General features: G+C 44.9%; 1 protein-coding gene across 2 annotated transcripts in view; it reads left to right on the plus strand.

Moving 5' to 3' along the window:
* The window catches only part of EEIG1 (estrogen-induced osteoclastogenesis regulator 1), a 56,289-nt gene that overhangs the window by 24,361 nt on the left and 9,119 nt on the right, over positions 1–22,809 (plus strand). For both annotated transcript variants that reach the window (XM_060270486.2, XM_060270484.2), the window contains exons 3-9: positions 671–791; positions 3,401–3,430; positions 11,954–12,070; positions 13,981–14,027; positions 18,742–18,917; positions 19,239–19,343; positions 20,247–20,436. In XM_060270486.2, coding sequence (XP_060126469.1) covers positions 671–791; positions 3,401–3,430; positions 11,954–12,070; positions 13,981–14,027; positions 18,742–18,917; positions 19,239–19,343; positions 20,247–20,436 — 786 coding nt within the window. The remainder of the gene's footprint in view (positions 1–670; positions 792–3,400; positions 3,431–11,953; positions 12,071–13,980; positions 14,028–18,741; positions 18,918–19,238; positions 19,344–20,246; positions 20,437–22,809) is intronic.

A 22,809-nucleotide genomic window follows, 5' to 3' on the forward strand; every position in this document is an offset into this window, starting at 1 on the left:
GGCTTAAGGAGCTCTATAGGCCGAGGGAGCCGGCGTTTGTCTGCAGACAGCTTGCGGGTCATGTAGCCAGCATGACAAAGCTGCTTCTGGCGAACCAGAGCAGCGCACGGAAACGCCATTTACCTTCCCGCCGGAGCGGTCCCTATTTATCTACTTGCACTTTGATGTGCTTTCGAACTGCTAGGTGGGCAGGAGCTGGGACCGAGCAACGGGAGCTCACCCCGTTGCAAGGATTCAAACCGCCGACTTTACCTGTATGCTATATGTTTACTGTATGTTGTATGTTTACCTGTATGCTAATGCCCCTTGCACCTTCCCCTTTTCTGATGTTTTACCCTGTCACAAGTGATGTATGTATGATGTTTTCGATGTGCATTATGGGATGGTGGTGGGAACTTTTAAAAGTTCTTGCAGCCATGTTCACGGTGTTCTGTCTGGCATTGAACCTGCTGCGCAGTAATAATCCTTGCTGTTTGCTCTGGATCGTGGCTGGACTCCTTCCTTTTATACTCCGCAACGACCACAGGCCCTTGCCTGATGAGCTGGATGGCTGAGCATTCTCGCACCCAGAATTTTGCCCTAACAGAAGTCTATGACCAAGATAGTTTCGTTCTGGAATATGTTCATAGTGGTTTGAATTCAACATTGCCTCTTTTTGCTTTCTTTATAGAGAAGAAGTTCAGGAGAACTGTGTTCACTGGAAGAAGAAATTTACCTTTGTCTGCAAAATGAGTGCCAATCCTGCCACTGGCCTTCTGGACCCCTGCATCTGCCGTGTGTCTGTCCGCAAGGTGAGTATCCTACATTGACTCTACCCGTTTGGTTTATGACCTAGAAATATGGCTTTAAGTGGGCAATACAGTCTCAAGCAATAATTCCTTTTTAAAATAGTTTTTGTAGTACAGTAGTTGTTATCTCTATTAAGCTAAGAATATGATTTCCCTCTATCACCACCCCAACTGCTTGAGAGCAGTTACAGGTAGTTAGCCGTGTTGGTCTGACGTAGTCGAAACAAAATAAAAACATTCCTTCCAGCAGCACCTTAAAGACCAACTAAGTTTTTATTTTGGTATGAGCTTTCGTGTGCATGCACACTTCTTCAGATTGAAGATTGAGAGCAGTACATGTGAAAAGGATCTAGGAATCCTGGTAGACCACAAACTTGACATGAGTCAACAGTGTGATGCAGCAGCTCAAAAAGCCAATGAAATTCTGGGCTGCATCAAGAGGAGTATAGCATCTAGATCAAGGGAAGTAATAGTACCATTGTATTCTGCTCTGGTCAGACCTCACCTGGAGTACTATGTCCAGTTCTGGGCACCACAGTTCAAGAAGGATACAGACAAGCTGGAACGTGACCAGAAGAGGGCAACCAAAATGGTCAAAGGCTTGGAAACGATGCCTTATGAGGAACGACTTAGGGAGCTGGGTATGTTTAGCCTGGAGAAGATAAGGTTGGGGGGGGTGGTATGATGTTGTTGTTGTTTAGTCGTTTCCGACTCTTCGTGACCCCATGGACCATAGCACACCAGGCACACCTGTCTTGCACTGCCTCCTGCAGTTTGGTCAAACTCATGTTCGTAGCTTCGAGAACACTGTCCAACCATCTCGTCCTCTGTCGTCCCCTTCTCCTAGTGCCCTCCATCTTTCCCAACATCAGGGTCTTTTCAAGGGAGTCTTCTCTTCTCATGAGGTGGCCAAAGTCTTGGAGCCTCAGCTTCAGGATCTGTCCTTCCAGTGAGCACTCAGGGCTGATTTCCTTCAGAATGGATAGGTTTGGTCTTCTTGCAGTCCATGGGACTCTCAAGAGTCTCCTCCAGCACCATAATTCAAAAGCATCAATTCTTCGGCAATCAGCCTTCTTTATAGTCCAGCTCTCACTTCCATACATCACTATTGGGGAAACCATAGCTTTAACTATACGGACCTTTGTCGGCAAGGTGATGTCTCTGCTTTTTAAGATGCTGTCTAGGTTTGTCATTGCTTTTCTCCCAAGAAGCAGGCGTCTTTTAATTTCGTTACTGCTGTCACCATCTGCAGTGATCAAGGAGCCCAAGAAGGTGAAATCTCTCACTGCCTCCATTTCTTCCCCTTCCATTTGCCAGGAGGTGATGGGATCAGTGGCCATGATCTTGGTTTTTTTGATGTTGAGCTTCAGACCATATTTTGCGCTCTCCTCTTTCACCCTCATTAAAAGGCTCTTTAATTCCTCCTCACTTTCTGCCATCAAGGTTGTGTCATCTGCATATCTGAGGTTGTTGATATTTCTTCCGGCAATCTTAATTCCGTCTTGGGATTCATCTAGTCCAGCCTTTCGCATGATGAATTCTGCATATAAGTTAAATAAGCAGGGAGACAATATACAACCTTGTCGTACTCCTTTCCCAATTTTGAACCAATCAATTGTTCCATATCCAGTTCTAACTGTAGCTTCTTGTCCCACATAGAGATTTCTCAGGAGACAGATGAGGTGATCCGGTACTCCCATTTCTTTAAGAACTTGCCATAGTTTGCTGTGGTCGACACAGTCAAAGGCTTTTGCATAGTCAATGAAGCAGATGTCTTTCTGGAACTCTCTTGCTTTCTCCATAATCCAGCGCATGTTTGCTATTTGGTCTCTGGTTCCTCTGCCCCTTCGAAATCCAGCTTGCACTTCTGGGAGTTCTTATAATTATTTTTTCAAAAAAAACAAACAAACCACTATGGCTTATTTTCAGAGGATGTCTTATTTTTTTACAGTATTAAGTATGGTACAATTTAACCTACAAGGTTAAACTACCTATCCCTATGGCTTATTTTCAGGGTATGGCTTATATTCCTTGAATGCTTAAAAATCCTGCTATCGCTTATTTTATGGCTCGTCTTATTTTTGGAGAAACAGGGTACTGCTGAAGCCTGCCTTGTAGAATTTTAAGCATAACCTTGCTAGCATGTGAAATGAGTGCAATTGTGCGGTACTTTCCAATATATTTAGCAGATTTAGTTAGTCTAAAGGTTTTATTCCTTTTACATTTTCTTGTATTGTTGGTTGGTTTTATAATGTCTTTTGGATAAAGGGTTTATACATTTTTAAAGTAAATACAGTATAATAAAACCAGGTTACTTAGGGGTGTCTGATTAACAACCCCCCCAAACACACATAATGCATGTCCTAAGTGGTTGTTGCTGGACTAAATGTACCTCATTTTTAACAGAGAAGCTAATGCACCCAATTTAAATAGCTAGGGAAGCAGCAATAGTTTCAAGCAGTGGATGAATGGTTAGTACCGCATATTCCTTTCATTGCACTGAAAGGTATTTTCACCATGGACAGTCACTACACTCAGGCAAGGAGATGGATGCCTTTGCTATACTTACTGTAATGAAACTCTTCTATCCTCTTTTTGTCTTCTCGTTACAGGAACTGAAGGGAGGGAAAACTTATTCCAAGGTAAGATGGATTCTGAGCAGTGAAAAACCAAACTTTACATAATCTCTTTGTAATTGTAGAATAGGGACCCAGGTGGCGCTGTGGGTTAAACCACAGAGTCTAAGGCAGGGAACCACAGAGTCTAAGGCAGGGGTCCCCAAACTAAGGCCCGGGGGCCGGATGCGGCCCAATCACCTTCCAAATCCGGCCCGCGGATGTTCTGGGAATCAGCCTGTTTTTACATGAGTAGAATGTGTTCTTTTATTTAAAATGCATCTCTGGGTTATTTGTGGGGCCTGCCTGGTGTTTTTACATGAGTAGAATGTGTCCTTTTATTTAAAATGCACCTCTTGGTTATTTGTGGGGCCTGCCTGATGTTTTTACATGAATAGAATGTGTCCTTTTATTTAAAATGCATCTCTGGGTTATTTGTGGGGCATAGAAATTCATTCATATTTTTTTTTCAAAATATAGTCTGCCCCCCCACAAGGTCTCAGGGACATTGGACCGGCCCCCTGCTGAAAAAGTTTGCTGACCCCTGTTTTACATAATCTCTTTGTAACTGTAGAATAGGGACCCAGGTGGCGCTGTGGGTTAAACCACAGAGTCTAGGGCTTGCTGATCAGAAGGTCGGCGGTTCGAATCCCTGCAACGGGGTGAGCTCCCGTTGCTCGGTCCCAGCTCCTGCCCACTTAGCAGTTCGAAAGCACATCAAAGTGCAAGTAGATAAATAGGGACCGCTACAGCGGGAAGGTAAACGGTGTTTCTGTGTACTGCTCTGGTTCACCAGAAGTGGCTTTGTCATGCTGGCCACGTGACCTGGAAGCTGTACGCCGGCTCCCTCGCCCAATAACGCGAGATGAGCGCCACAACCCCAGAGTCATCCGTGAAGCAGCTTTGTCATGCTGGCCACATGACCTGGAAGCTGTCTGTGGACAAACGCTGGCTCCCCTTGCCTATAGTGCGAGATGAGCGCCGCAACCCAAGTCGGACATGACTGGACCTGATGGTCAGGGGACCCTTTACCTTTTTAATTGTAGAATAATGAGCTTTTGAGGATACAAAACACTTCAAATACGTTCTTGGCAGTCCTTACAACAGCCCTGTAAGGTTTAGTATTAATTTAGTATTATCCCCTTAATGCAAATGGGGAACTGAACCAGGGAGAGGATTGCCAATGATGCTGTCTTACAGAGTCTGGAAAATAATTCAGGGAAACTCAGAGATATGGGTGTACTTTGTATTGTTTATTTATTTATACATACCCCGCCCATCTGGCTGGGTTTCCCCCAATACCCTGGGCGGCTTCCAGCAAATACCAAAATACATTAAAATATCACAGATTAAAAACTTCCCTAAACAGGGCTGTCTTTAGGTATTTTCTAAATGTCAGGTAGTTGTTTATCTTCTTGACCTCCGATGGGAGGGCGTTCCACAGGGCGGGCACCACCACTGAGAAGGCCCTTGGCGCTGGATCTCAGTGTCTGGGCTGAACGATGGGGGTGGAGATGCTCCTTCAGGTATACAGGACCGAGGCTGTTGAGGGCTTTGTACCAGGGAATCGGTTGCCCCCTAAATTACACTTTCTGACAGAGTTGGCTTGTGTCTCCCTGTTTTCAGCTGTTGCACCTGTTGGTTCCTGGTGGATATCAGCTCTCCTTTACCTGTTGTTGTCTTTGTTTTAAGATAACGATACCACATTCTTAATGCCCATAGAGAAAAAAGGACACTTTCTGTCAGTGGGTTGCCCTGCAGTTTTAGGAATCTGCAATTTCTGCTGTTCATAGAATCATAGAGTTGGAAGAGACAACTTTATTGTCTAAAAAGAAATTTGTACAGATATGTCTTCGATATACAGAATGGTTTCCAATTCATCTAATTCATAGCAAAAACAAAAGTTACAAAAAAGAATTATGTAAATAATATATAATCAAACACAAAAAAATTTGTTCACAACGTGAACGGCTTATGACTGATATATCTCTTCCTGTTATATCTTAACTACTTCCAGACCTCCTAATTATACAATATCAACTTCTTTCAATGCCACGGGTTGATGTTCTAAGTTTCCTGTTTCCTTCTTTTTCTTTTTTCCTCTTCTTTCTATTTTTCAAACGTTACTCTATTTCTGCTAGTAAAGAATTGTTTGGATAATACATTTTTAGGTACTTTTTATAGGCAATCCATTCTTTTGATATTTTTTAAGATGGTACTTGTCTTATTGAGTTGGTTAATTTTGCCAGCTGTAAATATTCAAGCATAAGTGCTTGCCATTCTACTACTGTGGGCAAGTTCTCGCTTTTCCATTTCCTTGCCACTAAGATCCTGGCTGCTGTTATTGTATATAGCAGTAGAGTTCTTGCTTCTTTCTTAATATCTGGTGGGAGTATGCTCAGCAAAAACATTTCCGGCCTTTTCTTAATTGGTTGTTTGAATAATTTTTTAAATTTCCTCATAAATACTATTCCAATATTTTCTAATTCTTCACAGGTCCACCACATATGGTAAAGGTAAAGGTAAAGGGACCCCTGACCATTAGGTCCAGTCGTGACTGACTCTGGGGTTGTGCGCTCATCTCGCGTTATTGGCCAAGGGAGCCGGCATATAGCTTCCAGGTCATGTGGCCAGCATGACAAAGCCGCTTCTGGCTAACCAGAGCAGCACATGGAAACACCATTTACCTTCCCGCTATAGCGGTTCCTATTTATCTACTTGCACTGGTGTGCTTTCGAACTGCTAGGTTGGCAGGAGCTGGGACCGAGCAACGGGAGCTCACCCCGTTGTGAGGATTCGAACCGCCGACCTTCTGATCAGCAAGCCCTAGCTCAGTGGTTTAGCCCACAGCGCCACGACCCATTTTCATTCTTGCATCTCCAACAGTGTGGATTTGCCCCTTCATACATTTTGGCCAATTTGTGGGGAGTGAGATGCCAACGGTAGAACATTTTCACATTATTCTCCCGCAGACTATAACATGCAGTAAATCTCATGTCTTCTGCCCACAACTTTTCCCACTGCTCCATCTGAATGTTATATCCAAAGTCCTGGGCCCACTTGATCGTTACTGCCTTGGTCTGTTCTTCTTTTGTTTCCCACTCCAGGAGGTAATCATATAGCAAGGATATATTTTTCTTTTTAATTCTAATTATATTCATTTCAAATTTGGATGTTTCTATTGCCAATCCTTGTTTTAAATCTGTTCCGAATTTTTGATTTAATTGAAAATATTGCAGCCAATCTGTAAAATAATTTTTAATTTCCTCATATTTTTTCAATGTTGGTTTTCCTTCTTTAATTTCAAATACTTCTCTATATGTAGGCCAATTGTTTCTCATATTTTTTCTTTTCACCACAATGGCTTCTATTGGTGAAGTCCAGAGCGGAATTTTCGGTTCTAATATATTTTTATATTTATAATGGAAGACTGGCTCCAGTGGGCTTAGGAAGCTGGTGTGAATGATCCACCCATGCATTTTGCGCAGGCATCCCCAAACTTCGGCCCTCCAGATGTTTTGGACTACAATTCCCACAATCCCTGACCACTGGTCCTCTTAGCTAGGGATCATGGGAGTTGTAGGCGAAAACATATGGAGGGCCACAGTTTGGGGATGCCTGATCTTGCGTGTCATTTCAGAGGCTGACTAGTGGGGGGGGCATGAGCCAGAAAGTGTTATTTAGCGACCGCATCCTATGCAAACAAAAACACCAGTGAGGTGTGAGGCCTGGGGTGAGGATGTGTGGCTGGGGAAGATCCTAAGAGCCAGATAGAGAGGCCTGGAGGGTCACATTTGGCACATGGGCCTGAGGTTCCTCACCTTTAATAATAATTATAATTATAATTTATTATTTATACCCCGCCCATCTGGCTGGGTTTCCCCAGCCACTCTGGGCGGCTTCCAACAGAAAAATGAAATGAAATAATCTATTAAACATTAAAAGCCTCCCTAAACAGGGCTACCTTCCGATGTCTTCTAAAAATCGGGTAGCTGTTTTTCTCTTTGACATCTGATGGGAGGGCGTTCCACAGGGCGGGCGCCACCACCGAGAAGGCCCTCTACCTGGTTCCCTGCAACTTGGCTTCTCGCAACGAGAGAACCGCCAGAAGGCTCTCAGCATTGGACCTCAGTGTCCGGGCAGAACGATGGGGGTGGAGACGCTCCTTCAGCTATACTGGACCGAGGCCATTTAGGGCTTTAAAGGTCAGCACCAACACTTTGAGCTGTGCTCAGAAACGTACTGGGAGCCAATGTAGATCTTTCAAGACCGGTGTTATGTGGTCCCGGCGGCCGCTCCCAGTCACCAGTCTAGCTGCCGTATTCTGGATTAGTTGTAGTTTCCGAGTCACCTTCAAAGGTAGCCCCACGTAGAGCGCATTGCAGTAGTCCAGGCGGGAGATTAGGTATGCCCCTTTTTAGTGGCTGGCTTTTAAGCTGGGTTCATGTACTGTTCAAAAGCCACGCTCCCCCAGATCTCTACTCAGTTAAATTATTTTTTTGGGAGAGATCTGATGGATGTGCTGATCTAGTGAAAACTCTAGGTTCTGAACCGGATGGTAGAGTTGGCTATGGAATGAAAATGAAGGAAGCTGTACTGAAAGGTTATATGTGAACATCCTATTGTTAAAAGGATTGTTCTTCCTCTAGCAGTTTTTGGCTGTCTTCAGTTATCTGTTTGGTGTCTGGAATCCATTTCCTGGGGAAAGTTTAGACCTCAGCATGTATTACACATAGCATTGGTGGCTACTGGGTTAGGAACCCACAGCATCTTTTCGTGGGTCTTCTTTGAAGCCAGCAAGCGCCCCACATTTCTCTGCTATTTGTTAATACAGCCTCCACCAACCTGCTGCCCTCCCTTGATCTTATCTCAGGCGTATGGTATAAACATAGTCAAATTTCAAATTTGGGACAAATCGGTTAATATTTAGACCCTGCTCCTCCAGATTGAAATTTTGCCTCGCTATGAGTGATAAAAACATAGGAATTTGAGTCATTTAATTCTCAGTATGTTAAATTGTGAACTTTATTTATTTAAGATCAAACATGTTGATAATTTACATGAAAAATTGTAGGAGGTGACTAGTAGGAGGTGACTAGAGCATCTAGGATAGTTATTGGAGAGAAAAGACATGATGCTACCATACGCCTGAGATAAGATCAAGGGAGGAAACATTTTCAGATATATTTTTTTATGACCCACCCTACTATGAGATCTTCATTGCCCTAGTTATGAGTTATGGCACTAGCAATAGGGTACTTCAGAAAGCAGCTACAGAACATCTGCATTCTCAGTGGTCAACCAGATGTCCTGCTTTTACATGACCTACACATCATAGACATGCCTCAAAGGCAAAGACATCTCCAAAATGTGACCAGCTAATTTTCTGGAACATGCCCCAATACATTCTTCCACTTGTGCATTTCATTTTCTATTTTAACATGACCACACACCCACTGCTTACTCCTGCTATTAAAAGTTACCTAGCTTTTGTCATTATGGGTGGCATTTCCCAGTCAGCAAATCTCACCACACCCTTCTCACATTAGTCAACAGCTTGGAACCCTGAAGGAACAAGAGGATTCCTTCAGATGTTTGATTCAGGAAAATGGTGACCTATTTTTTCAGCATACCCTGCTTCCCCCTTTTAAAGTTACTTATCCGCTCTTAATTCATAGAATCATAGAGTTGGAAGAGACCGCAAGGGCCATGCATTCCAACCCCCTGCCAAGCAGGAAACACCATCAAAGCATTCTTGACATACGCCTGTCAAGCCTCTGCTTAAAGACCTCCAAAGAAGGAGACTCCACCACACTCCTTGGCAGCAAATTCCACTGCCAAACAGCTCTTACTGTAAGGAAGTATGTGGGCCAGGAGCTACAAAGGTTAGCTACAAAGCTAGACTGGTGACTGGGAGCGGCCGCCAAGACCACATAACACCGGTCCTAAGAGACCTACATTGGCTCCCAGTACGTTTCCAAGCACAATTCAAAGTGTTGGTGCTGACCTTGAAAGCCCTATACGGCCTCGTTCCAATATACCTGAAGGAGCGTCTCCATCCCCATTGTTCAGTCCAGACACTGAGATCAAGCGCTGAGGGCCTTCTGACGGTTCCCTCACTACGAGAAGCCAAGTTACAGGGAACCAGGCAGAGGGCCTTCTCGGTAGTGGCACCCACCCTGTGGAACGCCCTCCCACCAGAGGTAAAAGAGAACAACAATTACCAGACCTTTAGAAGGCATCTCAAGGCAGCCCTATTTAGGGAAGCTTTTAATTTTTTGATGGATTTCTGTATTTTAATATTTTGTTGGAAGCCGCCCAGAGTGGCTGGGGGAACCTGGCCTGATGGGCGGGGTATAAATAATAAATTATTATTATTATTATTATTATTATTATTATTATTATTATTATTATACCTGCTTTGCATAAGGCCCCAGAGACCTATTCCTCCCCTGCACCGGCTTTCCAGCCGTGATATCCATTAGCTTGTGTCTGTCTCACTTTTAAATTTTGTGCTATTGTACTTTTTGTTTCATTTGTAATCTGCTTTGGAAGGCCATTTACCTAGAAAGGTGGCTTATAACAATGCTGGTGCCATCCTCTTTCTCTCTCTCTCCCCCCCCCCAATTCACAACTGCATTCAGTCCTTCTCATCACTGGAGACAATAATGGATTTTTAACTCCTCAAAACATATCCCTTAAAAGTGTCCTTTGCTATCTTTAGCTGGGTCAGCATGTGAGAATGTTATAAATAATAATAATAATAATAATAATAATAATAATAATAATAATAATAATTTATTTATACCCCGCCCATCTGGCTGGGTTTCCCCAGCCACTCTGGGCAGCTTCCAATAGAAAAATGAAATAAAATGATCTATTAAACATTAAAAGCCTCCCTGAACAGGGCTGCCTTCAGATGTCTTCTAAAAATCTGGTAGTTTTTTTCTTTGACATCTGATGGGAGGGCATTCCACAGGGCGGGCGCCACCACTGAGAAGGCGCTCTGCCTGGTTCCCTGCAACTTGGCTTCTCGCAACGAGGGAACTGCCAGAAGGCCCTCGGCGCTGGACCTCAGTGTCTGGGCAGAATGATGGGGGGTGGAGACCCTCCGTCAGTTGGACATCTCATACTCTAGTGGCAAGTTCCTCCACTTCACCATCTGGCTTTGCTGTACAAGAACACTTCCAACTCATCCCCCAGAATTTTAAAATAAGTCCGAAGCCTTCTTTCTGCGCAGTCTCCCAGTCTTGTTCCTTAGGAACAGTGCACTGATTTTCATCTACTACAGCAATATCCTTTCATCTCTCGGTGTGCTTGCTGCAATGCATTCTGGGGTGGCATAATACAAAGACTGTCTTATTATGTTGTAGTGTGTGTGTGTGCGTGTGCGTGCATGCATAGGAGTGTGTGTTTTTCCACATCACTGACCCTAGTGTCTTCTGTGTCCTTAGTTATGCAATGACTCCAGGCAGGTTAACGCTGTCCTTGCCAGAACAGCAGTTCTGTTTCTTTATTTATTTCTTTATTTCTTTATTTATTTATTTATTCTGGGCTGCTTCCAACAAATACCAAGATACATTAAAATATCACAGATTAAAAACTTCCCTAAACAGGCTGCCTTTAGGTGTTTTCTAAATGTCAGGTAGTTGTTTATCTCCTTGACCTCCGATGGGAGGGCATTCCACAGGGCGGGTGGCACTACCGAGAAGGCCCTCTGCCTGGTTCCCTGTAGCTTTGCTTCTCGCAGTGAGGGAACCACCAGAAGGCCCTCGGCGCTGGATCTCAGTGTCCGGGCTGAGCAACGCGGGTGGAGACGCTCCTTCAGGTATATAGGAACGAGGCCGTTTAGGGCTTTAAAGGTCAGCACCAACACTTTGAATTGTGCTCGGAAACGTACTGGGAGCCAATGTAGGTCTCTTAGGACCGGTGTTATGTGGTCTCGGCGGCCGCTCCCAGTCACCAGTCTAGCTGCCACGTTCTGGATTAATTGCAGTTTCCGGGTCACCTTCAAAGGTAGCCCCACGTAGAGCGCATTGCAGTAGTCCAAGCAGGAGATAACCAGAGCATGCACCACTCTGGCGAGACAGTCCGCGGGCAGGTAGGGCCTCAGCCTGAGTACCAGATGGAGCTGATAGACAGCTGCCCTGGACACAGAGTTGACCTGTGCCTCCATGGACAGCTGTGAGTCCAGAATGACTCCCAGGCTGCGCACCTGGTCCTTCAGGGGCACAGTGACCCCATTCAGGACCAGGGAGTCCCCCACACCCGCCCTCCCCCTGTCCCCCAAAAACAGTACTTCTGTCTTGTCAGGATTTTGTCTTGTCAGGATTCAACCTTCTTCCACCCTTTCTGTAAATGTTTCCTGAACAAAACTTTTCCAAAAGTTTCCTGCAGGTGAGTAACAGGGCATGTTCCAAAATGGGATTTGGATGCCGCAAATAATTCTGGCCCTGTCCCACTTGGTGGTCTTCTTTTTTTTGGTTTAATGTGCAGTGCACTTTGCCTTCACGCAGGGTTTTGCTGATCTTGACTCTGTTGCCTTTCCAGCTGGGTTTTGCTGATCTGAATCTAGCAGAATTTGCAGGCTCCGGGTTCACTGTCAGGTGCTGCTTGCTGGAGGGATATGACACCAAGAATACTCGGCAGGATAATTCCATATTGAAGGTAAATGCTCAGAAATTCCATGGGCAGGTGCTGTTTCTGAATTTCAGCCTGAATGTGTATATATTTAAAATCCTTCTCTCTACTCCACTCCCTCCCCAACCTCTTATTTCTTCCGGTTCTGGTGTGTTTTGGCAGGAGGAACTTGAAGCTCCTGGTTCCCTACCCAGTGGGAAAAAACAGTTTCCCATTTAGGATGTGGAGAACTATATGATCAGCAAAAATCCATATCCACACACATTGCCTAGAGCTATGCTGTCATCACTTTTAGGGGCAATTTTAGTTCCTTTCGACTTGGTTCAAACGTAAAGGGAAACCACAGCTTCCTGCTTTGGTAACAAACTGCAACAAGCCAAGGGCTTGCAAGCGCGCCCTTCCCTTTCCCTTATTATGGTCAGAAAACAGAAAAATGGAATAAAATAATCTATTAAACATTAAAAGCCTCCATAAACAGGGCTGCCTTCAAATGTCTTCTAAAAATCTGGTAGCTGTTTTTCTCTTGGACATCTGGATGGGAGGGCGTTCCACAGGGCGGGTGCCACTACCGAGAAGGCCCTCTGCCTGGTTCCCTGCAACTTGGCTTCTCGCAATGATGGAACCGCCAGAAGGCCCTCGGTACTGGACCTCAGTGTCTGGGCAGAACGATGGGGGTGGAGACGCTCCTTCAGGTATACTGGACCGAGGCCATTTAGGGCTTTAAAGGTCAGCACCAACACTTTGAACTGTGCTTGGAAACGTACTGGGAGCCAATGTAGAGCGCATTGCAATAGTCCAAGTGGGTGATGCACCACTCTGGTGAGACAGTCTGCAGGCAGGTAGGGTCTCAGCCTGCGTACCAGATGGAGCTGATAGACAGCTGCCCTGGACACAGAATTGACCTGCGCCTCCATGGACAGCTGTGAGTCCAAAATGACTCCCAGGCTGTGCACCTGGTCCTTCAGGGGCACAGTTACCCCATTCAGGACCAGGGAGTCCTCCACACCTGCCCGCCTTCTGTCTCCCACAAAGAGTACTTCTGTCTTGTCAGGATTCAACCTCAATCTGTTAGCCGCCATAATAACATTTTTTTCATTTCAATTAACCCATATACTGGATAAATAATCCGTCTGAGATCTTAATTTAAAGCATCATATAAATCTAATATACATCATACTTAACTCCCCTTATGATACTTGGTTTTGACAAAACTCTCGAGGTTGTGCAGTGTTCCATTTCTTTTCTTATGAAATAAAACAGTAATAAAAAATCTAGCGACCATAAGAGATCTACTCGGGTCATCATCATCATTCAGTAGGTAAATTAATTTAGTTTCCTGAGTTCCGTCAGCAGTTTTTGATAGAAGTGGGGTCAGAAATTTAGACCGAGCCGTCGCATGAAGTGGACAGCAAAAGATTATATGTTGTAAAGATTCTATGAAGCCACTATTACAGTCACATAGAAGACAGATGTGGCCATTAGAAAGTCGGTTACTCATAACATTCGATGGGAAAGCATTAAATCTGGCTTTTATAAAGGCGTACCTATACATCACAACAGATAAAGTATTTAAATAGGATGAAAGTTTCATTGGTGGTGATAAGCCCAAATTTGTCGGTGAACAAGTGCCACAACCTGTCAAAATTGGTGGTCAGTCTCCTCTAACTTTTTGGTGGTCAGCCTCCTCTAACTTTTGAGAGACAGCTCTCTTGGCTGAAACTAAATCCTGTCCAAATAGTTATGGTCAGAAAGAGATGGAAAGCCTCTGCTTCCATTTAAGAAGGGAAAAGAAACAAAACTCCAACGACAGTTCCCAATAACTTCTAAACCCATAACTCTGGTTTGTTTTAAAACTATGGTTTATATGCTTTTGTTTTATGAATTACCAGGGTGGTCTACATATTTCTTTTCAAGGCTTTCATTTCAATCTTCCTCAGGTAACGATTGGCATGTCCCTGCTCTCTGGAGATCCTTGCTTCAAAACGTGAGTGGTTGTTTTGTTTTGTTTTGTTTTGTTTTACCATTATTTTGTCAGCAGAGGGACTTGAGTAAAGCAGGCAGAGTTCAGAGAGAAAATGATGTCTGCTGTTGTGCTTCCAAACACTTCTACGCTAGAAATAGATGGCGAGGAGCTGGGTGCAAAGCCCAGGATTGTCATGCCTTTGCCTGCTTCCCTCTCACACCTGAGCAGGGTGTGTGGCTTGGGATGTACGGTAATGTTGAGTATTTGCCTGTTGGAGGTCACCTCTCTACAGGGTGACATTCAACAGTGGCTATAGTAAAGCTGTTTGCTGGTGGGAACTGCTTTCTGCTGCCCTGGGGCAGTCAAGAGAGTATTGATTCATTCAGTTTATTAATTCATTTTGATTGATACCCCACTAGGGTGATGACTTTTTCCTTTTTTTCTTAAAAATTATTTCCTGTAGCACAAATGGATGAACTTTTGCCTATGAATGACAAAAATGAGGTATATTCCATGGAAATATTTAAAAAGGTCACGCAGAAACCGTTTTTAATTTTTCTGTATGCCGTTTTACCATTTCATCAAATTGTATTCACAATTCTAGATATATTTCGTATCAAATTTGGACACAACGCCACATTCCACAATGGCGAGTGTTCTTAGCAAGATAGGCTATACTCAATTCAATTCAATTCAACACCTTTATTGGCATATATATATAAATATAAAAACAAAGACAAAACATACAAAGCATATAGGTCATTAGTATAAATAGTAACTCTACATCGTACAGAAATAATGGTGAGCAGGAGGAGGAAGAGGCACACAAGGGATCCTCAGCTATCATTGTTGAAGGCTAGATGTATTGATTTTAATTACATAAATTCTGGACAAGTAGTGGGCCATAATTCTGGTAATTTCGGGGAAGACATCCCTCAGCAAGAGCTGGACCACTGTTTCCTTGTTGGGGAGGGTTCCAGGTCTCATAAAGGATAAGAGGGGGCCAAAATCAAAAAAATTAGAAAGGGGACAGTCCAGAATCATGTGAGCCATAGAGTCTACCTCTTTCTGGCCACAAGGGCATAATCTATTCCAGTAGGGGATGCCTTTGAGTCTTCCGGATAGCACAGAGGATGGAAAAGCATTTAGGCGGGCCAACATAAATACTCTGCGATAAAAAGGAGACACCAGGTCATATATATAATTAGGTATCAATCCTTGGTGTGGCGGCAGCCCCAAGAAGGCAGGCGAGCATACTAGAGGTTGGGCAGGATGAAGTTTCTGGAGTTCAATATCAAGCAGTCTCTGCTTAATAAGAGTAAAGATATATGAGTCCTCATATGTCAAGAGGGAATCCACTGAGAAGCCTAGTTGTCTGAGTTTGTTGGAAATATTAGAGAACCATATACAGCTATAGTTGTCTTTCAGAAGATAGGATATCAAGCTATCTGGATCGGTATTAAAATGGATCGGTATTAAAAAAGAGTGATGAGATAAGCAAAACAACTTATTTCGCTAGTAGGAAGATATACAACGAACTTATAGTCAGGATAGGCTATACAAATGTCACACCTGCGCAAGGTAAAAGCCCCTTTTTGGGACCTCAAAACTCAGCCAGCAGACCCTGCCGGACATGCTGGGAAAAGAACCTACAGGAGAGGTCACAAAAATCGCCCTCTAGCGGCGTCTATACTGTTACTGCAGCTAAAAAAAGCTTCCTTGTGGGTTTGATGACCCTATATAATGTTGTATATATGTGACTCTAAAGTTTGGGTTTAATTTTATATCTGCTTACAGTGACTTCAAAACTGGTCAAAAAACTGATGAATAATTTTTTAAAAAATCATTTTTTTTTATCAAATCTCTTTGAAAGTAAGATTTCATCTAATCTTTAATGAAAGCTCATCAAATTATGATACAGGGGAAATGAGGTTGTAAAAAAGTAATCACCGTAAAACCCCACCCTTCCTCCCAGAGGAGTCCAGGATTCCAGTGCTTCTTTCACCAGTAAGAAAATCATCACTATCATTTGCATTTGTCACTTACTGCCTAAAATGTTTCAGAGCGACTCACATGTATAAAAGCCTACCCGGTACATAATTCTAAAATTGAAAATATTCTTGACTAAAAGTGCTTATAATAATGACGACGACGACGACAACAACAACAACAACAACAACAACAACTTATTATTTATACCCCGCCCAACAACAACAACAACAACTTATTTATACCCCGCCCATCTGGCTGGGTTTCCCCAGCCACTCTGGGCGGCTTCCAACAGAAAAATGAAATAAAATAATCTGTTAAACATTAAAAGCCTCCATAAACAGGGCTGTCTTCAGATGTCTTCTAAAAATCGGGTAGCTGTTTTTCTCTTGGACATCTGATGGGAGGGCGTTCCAAAGGGCGGGCGCCACTACCGAAAAGGCCCTAAGCCTGGTTCCCTGCAACTTGGCTTCTCACAACGAGGGAACCGCCAGAAGGCCCTCGGTACTGGACCTCAGTGTCTGGGCAGAATGATAGGGGTGGAGATGCTCCTACAGGTATACTGGACCGAGGCCATTTAGGGCTTTCAAGGTCAGCACCAACACTTTGAACTGTGCTCGGAAACGTACTGGGAGCGAATGTAAATCTTTCAAGGCCGGTGCCCCACGTAGAGCGCATTGCAGTAGTTCAAGCGGGAGATAACCAGAGCATGCACTACTCTGGCAAGACAGTCTGCAGGCAGGTAGGGTCTCAGCCTGCGTACCAGATGGAGCTGGTAGACAAGTGCCCTGGACACAGAATTGACCTGCACCTCCATGGACAGCTGTGAGTCCAGAAGGACTCCATTATGTTATCCTGCTGTAACATATAAAAGACAAATTCCACCCCACCCTACCAAAAGATGAACACCAATACAGGCAAAGGCATTGTGCCATATGACACCAATTAAGAGTCAAATGCCTGAGTGAATGGGAACATCTTCACCCGGTGTGTCTAAAGGTTGATCATGATGGCACCCAGCACAGCTCTTTGAGGAGTGTATTCTACAGTCAGGGAGCCACCACTGAAAATACCTCGTCCTTGTGTGCCTGCCTGAGAGAGAATACACACAGAAGGACCTCTGATGTTGAACTGTAGGAGGCATTTCTGCCGGTGCTGTGCCTGTGTGTTGTTGCTGGCTGGTTTAAGAGTCCCTGCGTGGCATGGGTGGGGGCTGCTGGCTTTGGAGAGGGCTGCTAGCCAGTCAGCAACCACTTATTCACAAGGTACTTCTGCTTCAACAGCTACAGTTAAAGATATATTCTCTGTTGTTGCTTCACAACAGGTACAGTGGTACCTCGGTTTATGAACATAATTGGTTCCAGAAGTCTGTTCATAAACTGAAGCGAACTTTCCCATTGAAAGTAATGGAAAGTGAATTAATCCGTTCCAGATGGGTCTGCGGCGTTCGTAAACCCAAAATTTGTAAACCGAGGTGTTCATAAACCGAGGTTCCACTGAGTGGAACCTCGGTTTACGAACACGTCGGTTTACGAATTTTTGGTTTACGAACGCCGCAGACCCATCTGGAACGGATTAATTCACTTTCCATTACTTTCAATGGGAAAGTTCGCTTCAGTTTATGAACGCTTCAATTTATGAACAGACTTCCGGAACCAATTGTGTTCATAAACCGAGGTACCACTATACTCAAAATGGAGCCCTGATTGCCGCATCAGAGCCCTCTGTTTACATGCTAAAATATTTCAATCTCAGCTTGCTAGTGTTTTACTTCATATCATATTGCAGTGGTGCAATAGTACCACTGTATTCTGCTCTGGTCAGACCTCACCTGGAGTATTGTGTCCAGTTCTGGGCACCACAGTTCAAGAAGGATACTGATAAGCTGGAACGTGTCCAGAAGAGGGCAACCAAAATGGTCAAAGGCCTGGAAATGATGCCTTATGAGGAACGGCTTAGGGAGCTGGGTATGTTTAGCCTGGAGAAGAGAAGGTTAAGGGGTGATATGATAACCATGTTCAAATATATAAAAGGATGTCATATAAAGGAGGGAGAAAGGTTGTTTTCTGCTGCTCCAGAGAAGCGGACACGGAGCAACGGATTCAAACTACAAGAAAGAAAATTCCACCTAAACATTAGGAAGAACTTCCTGACAGTAAGAGCTGTTCGGCAGTGGAATTTGCTGCCAAGGAGTGTGGTGGAGTCTCCTTCTTTGGAGGTCTTTAAGCAGAGGCTTGACAGCCATCTGTCAGGAATGCTTTGATGGTGTTTCCTGCTTGGGGGTTGGACTGGATGGCCCTTGTGGTCTCTTCCAACTCTATGATTCTATGATTCTATGCATACTTCACTTACACAGCTGTTACAGAATTTTTTTCAAGGACATACCAGCAAGTACCTCAACTTCTCATGAGCAATGCTTTCTCCCTCCCTTCTTTCTGTTATGTTGTTATTTACAACCTGCTTGCCTCTATTCTTCCTTGTAATGAATGCAGCAAAGCAAAAGAATCGGTGCAAATGTTCCCTGGCTGACTGACTACTGCTAATGTTCCTAGATCGCTGTGGTCATCCTGTTAAACCAGGCATCCCCAAACTTTGGCCCTCCAGATGTTTTGGACTACAATTCCCATCTTCCCCGACCACTGGTCGTGTTAGCTAGGGATCATGGAAGTTGTAGGCCAAAACATCTGGAGGGCCACAATTTGGGGATGCCTGTGTTAAACTCTCTCTGTGTGTTTGCTTTTTGTAGGCCTCCGTCCACAGCCAAATCCATTACTATACCAGGCCAGGACTCGACCCTGCAGTTGACCTGTAAAGGGGAGGGGACGACCAGCAGCAGCACAACTCCCACCAGTAGCACATCTGCCACCATTGGTTCAGTCCGTCAGAACAAGCCCAGGCCCACCATTCTTGGTTCGGGTACAGGTAATCGATGTTTTCTGAAGCACTTTTGCTATGTCTCCACCACATTCTGAATTAGCATCAAGCCTTAATGGACGCGCTGGCCCTGGTGCATCTCAGGAGGGGGGTTGGGGCAGTCCAAGGGAAAGCCTCATGCAATCATTGTGGGAAATTGCTTGGCAGTTCCAGAGCTGTTGCACAGATAATATTGACATTTGATGGCGTGGCTTCCTCACTACATGCCAGTGGAAACAGAAAGCCTGTGGAACTTTTCTAGAGAAAGAGAAACCACATAGCTGACACCTCCCAGCATATTTCCATGTCCTTGTCTCCTTTCCTTATCAGGTGTAACAGAAGAACCAGACCAGAACCTGTCAAGTCCTGATGAAGTGTTCCATTCCGGACACTCACGGAATTCAAGCTACGCCAGCCAGCAGTCCAAAATCTCTGGTAACTTTGCTTGTTGCATAGCTTCCTAGGGAAATGCAAAGTATTGCGGGCTAGACAATGCTCCCATTCAGTGGATTTGTAACTGGCTGACTGACTGAACCCAAAGAGTGCTCATCAATGGCTCTTCCTCATCCTGGAGAGAAGTGACTAGTGGGGTGCCACAGGGTTCTGTCTTGGGCCCAGTCTTATTAAACATCTTCATCAATGACTTGGATGATGGGCTTGAGGGCATCCTGAGCAAGTTTGCAGACGACACCAAATTGGGAGGGGTGGCTAATACTCCAGAGGACAGGATCACACTTCAAAATGACCTTAACAGATTAGACCAGGCATCCCCAAACTTCGGCCCTCCAGATGTTTTGGACTACAATTCCCATCTTCCCCAACCACTGGTCCTCTTAGCTAGGGATCATGGGAGTTGTAGGCCAAAACATCTGGAGGGCCACAGTTTGGGGGTGCCTGGATTAGACAACTGGGCCAAAGCAAACCAGATGAATTTTAACAAGGAGAAATGTAAAGTTCTACACTTGGGCAAAAAAAATGAAAGGCACAAATACAAGATGGGAGACACCTGGCTTGAGAGCAGTAATGAATCAAATTCCTATGTTTTTATCACTCATAGTGAGGCAAAATTTCAATCTGGAGGAGCAGGGTCTAAATATTAAGCGATTTGTCCCAAATTTGAAATTTGACTATGTTTATACCATACGCCTGAGATAAGATCAAGGGAGGAAACATTTTCGGATTTATTTTTTTTATGACCCACCCTACTATATGTGTCCTGTTTATAAGCAGATTAAAGCTTTCCTTGTTGGTGGAGCAAACTGCATGCAAACCCTTGTGCCTGGTGGCTGTGGTGTGGATAAGTGGGTTGCTTGTATTACCTGATACATCCGTTTACAGGCTACAGCACCGAGCATTCACGATCCTCCAGCTTGTCTGACCTGACCCACCGCCGCAACACGTCCACCAGCAGCAGCGCCTCAGGAGGGCTCAGCATGACAGTGGAGTGCCCAGAAGGTGAGCGGGAGCACAAGCCGGAGAAACCACCTCGCCCACCAAGACCAAACCTTCTGTTGGACAGATCATCCAGGTGAGAAACTGTTGGTTGGTTGGTTGGTGGAGCACTTTTGAAACTTCTTTATCCCAAATTAAGACCACAGATCCCAAAGACACTTTAATTCAATGGTATGGAAATATATAGCCCTTCAGGTGGTGTTGAACTTCAGCTCCCATCAGCCCCAACCAACAAGTGGCCAGACATGCTGGGAGTTCTGGTCCAGCAACACCAGGTGGGCTACATGTTCTCCACCACCAGTTAAACTGGACGCGATGGAGTCTATGCTTGGGATCTTACTCATTCAAAGTATGTGTTATGGCAATGAGTCAATGGCGTTTCCCAGTAATCTTGGGCACATTTTTCCTTTTTCTGAATCAGAATTCAGGTTCTTCTCGTTCTGGGCTGCCTGCTTATTATTATTGTTATTATTATTTATTATTTCTACCCCACCCATCTGGCTGGGTTTCCCCCACCACTCTGGGCGGCTTCCAACAAATACGAAAATACATTAAAATATCACAGATTAAAAACTTCCCTAAACAGGGCTGCCTTTAGGTGTTTTCTAAATGTCAGGTAGTTGTTTATCTCCTTGACCTCCGATGGGAGGGCGTTCCACAGGGTGGGCACCACTACCGAGAAGGCCCTAAGCCTGGTTCCCTGTAGCTTTGCTTCTCGCAGTGAGGGAACCGCCAGAAGGCCCTCGGTACTGCATCTCAGTGTCCGGGCTGAGCAACGTGGGTGGAGACACTCCTTCAGGTATATAGGACCAAGGCCTTTTAGGGCTTTAAAGGTCAGCACCAACACTTTGAATTGTGCTCGGAAACGTACTGAGAGCCAATGTAGGTCTTTCAAGACCGGTGTTATGTGGTCTTGGCAGCTGCTCCCAGTCACCAGTCTAGCTGCCGCGTTCTGGATTAATTGCAGTTTCCAGGTCACCTTCAAAGGTAGCCCCACGTAGAGCGCATTGCAGTAGTCCAAGCGGGAGATAACTAGAGCATGCACCACTCTGGCGAGACAGTCCGCGGGCAAGTAGGGTCTCAGCCTGTGTACCAGATGGAGCTGGTAGACAGCCGCCCTGGACACAGAATTAAGCTGTGCTTCCATGGACAGCTGTGAGTCCAAAATGACTCCCAGGCTGCGCACCTGGTCCTTCAGGGGCACAGTTACCCCATTCAGGACCAGGGAGTCCTCCACACCTGCCCGCCTCCTGTCCCCCACAAACAGTACTTCTTTTCTTGTCAGGATTCAACCTCAATCTGTTAGCCGCCATCCATCCTCCAACCGCCTCCAGGCACTCACACATGACCTTCACCGCCTTCACTGGCTCTGATTTGAAAGAGAGGTAGAGCTGGGTATCATCCGCATATGGATGAACACCCAGCCCAAACCCCCTGATGATCTCTCCCAGCAGCTGCATGTAGATGTTAAAAAGCATGGAGGAGAGGACGGAACCCTGAGACACCCCACAAGTGACAGCCCAGCAGTCTGAACACTCATCCCCCAACACCACTTTCTGAACACAGTGCCCCCAGCTCCCAACCCCTCTAGACGGTCCAGAAGGATGTTATGGTCGATGGTGTCAAAAGCCACTGAGAGATCCAGCAGAACCAGGAAATAACTCTCACCTTTGTCCCTAGCCTGCCGGAGATCATCAACCAGTGCGACCAAGGCAGTTTCAGTCCCATGTGTTATGGCACTGAGTTAAAGGCGTTTCCCAGTAATCTTGGGCACATTTCTCCTTTTTCTGAATCAGAATTCAGGTTTTTCTAGTTCTGGGCTGCCTGCTGCAATGAATAGTGTTTCCAGACCTACACAGTGAAGTCATGGTGGCCAGATATATTATATTTATTTCTGCCCCCCTCCCCACTGGCCAGCTTTGGCAGGTGGGCAGGATAACTGGCCTGTCAATCATTTGGTGCCAGGTGATTGACACATGCCAAAGTCTCTTGCATAGTGCTTCCTAAGCACCCAGCAACCAGGTGGTTGTCTCATGCTTGGGAGTGGCTATGTGATGCACCTTTCACAGTGCCTACAATCTGCAGTGCCTGCAAATACCCTTCTGGTCAAAGCTTGGCTTTACCTACCCCACATCTGAAGTCATACATGATATCAGGTGTGGTGCAGGTGGGCATGGCTTGTCCAAAATTGTCTCACTCTTGTACCTGAGAAGCGGGTTCAAATTATTGGGCAGCTGCGAAGGCGAATAAGACTTCCAGAAATGTGGGGTTGAGTTTGAAAGTATAAAAAGTTCTTTATTGCGAGCTTGCAAGAAAGCGACTCAGCATAGGCTGGCCCAGAACATCATTTGCCAACAAAATATATACCTTTAGACCAGATATTGCAACACAGGACAACCAATGAAATTCATTCTAAAAGAACAAAGAACAACCAATCCTAGGGGTGAAA

This window comes from Zootoca vivipara, chromosome Z2 (assembly GCF_965207765.1).
Source record: "Zootoca vivipara chromosome Z2, rZooViv2.hap1.1, whole genome shotgun sequence".
Classification (NCBI taxonomy): Eukaryota; Metazoa; Chordata; class Lepidosauria; order Squamata; family Lacertidae; genus Zootoca; species Zootoca vivipara.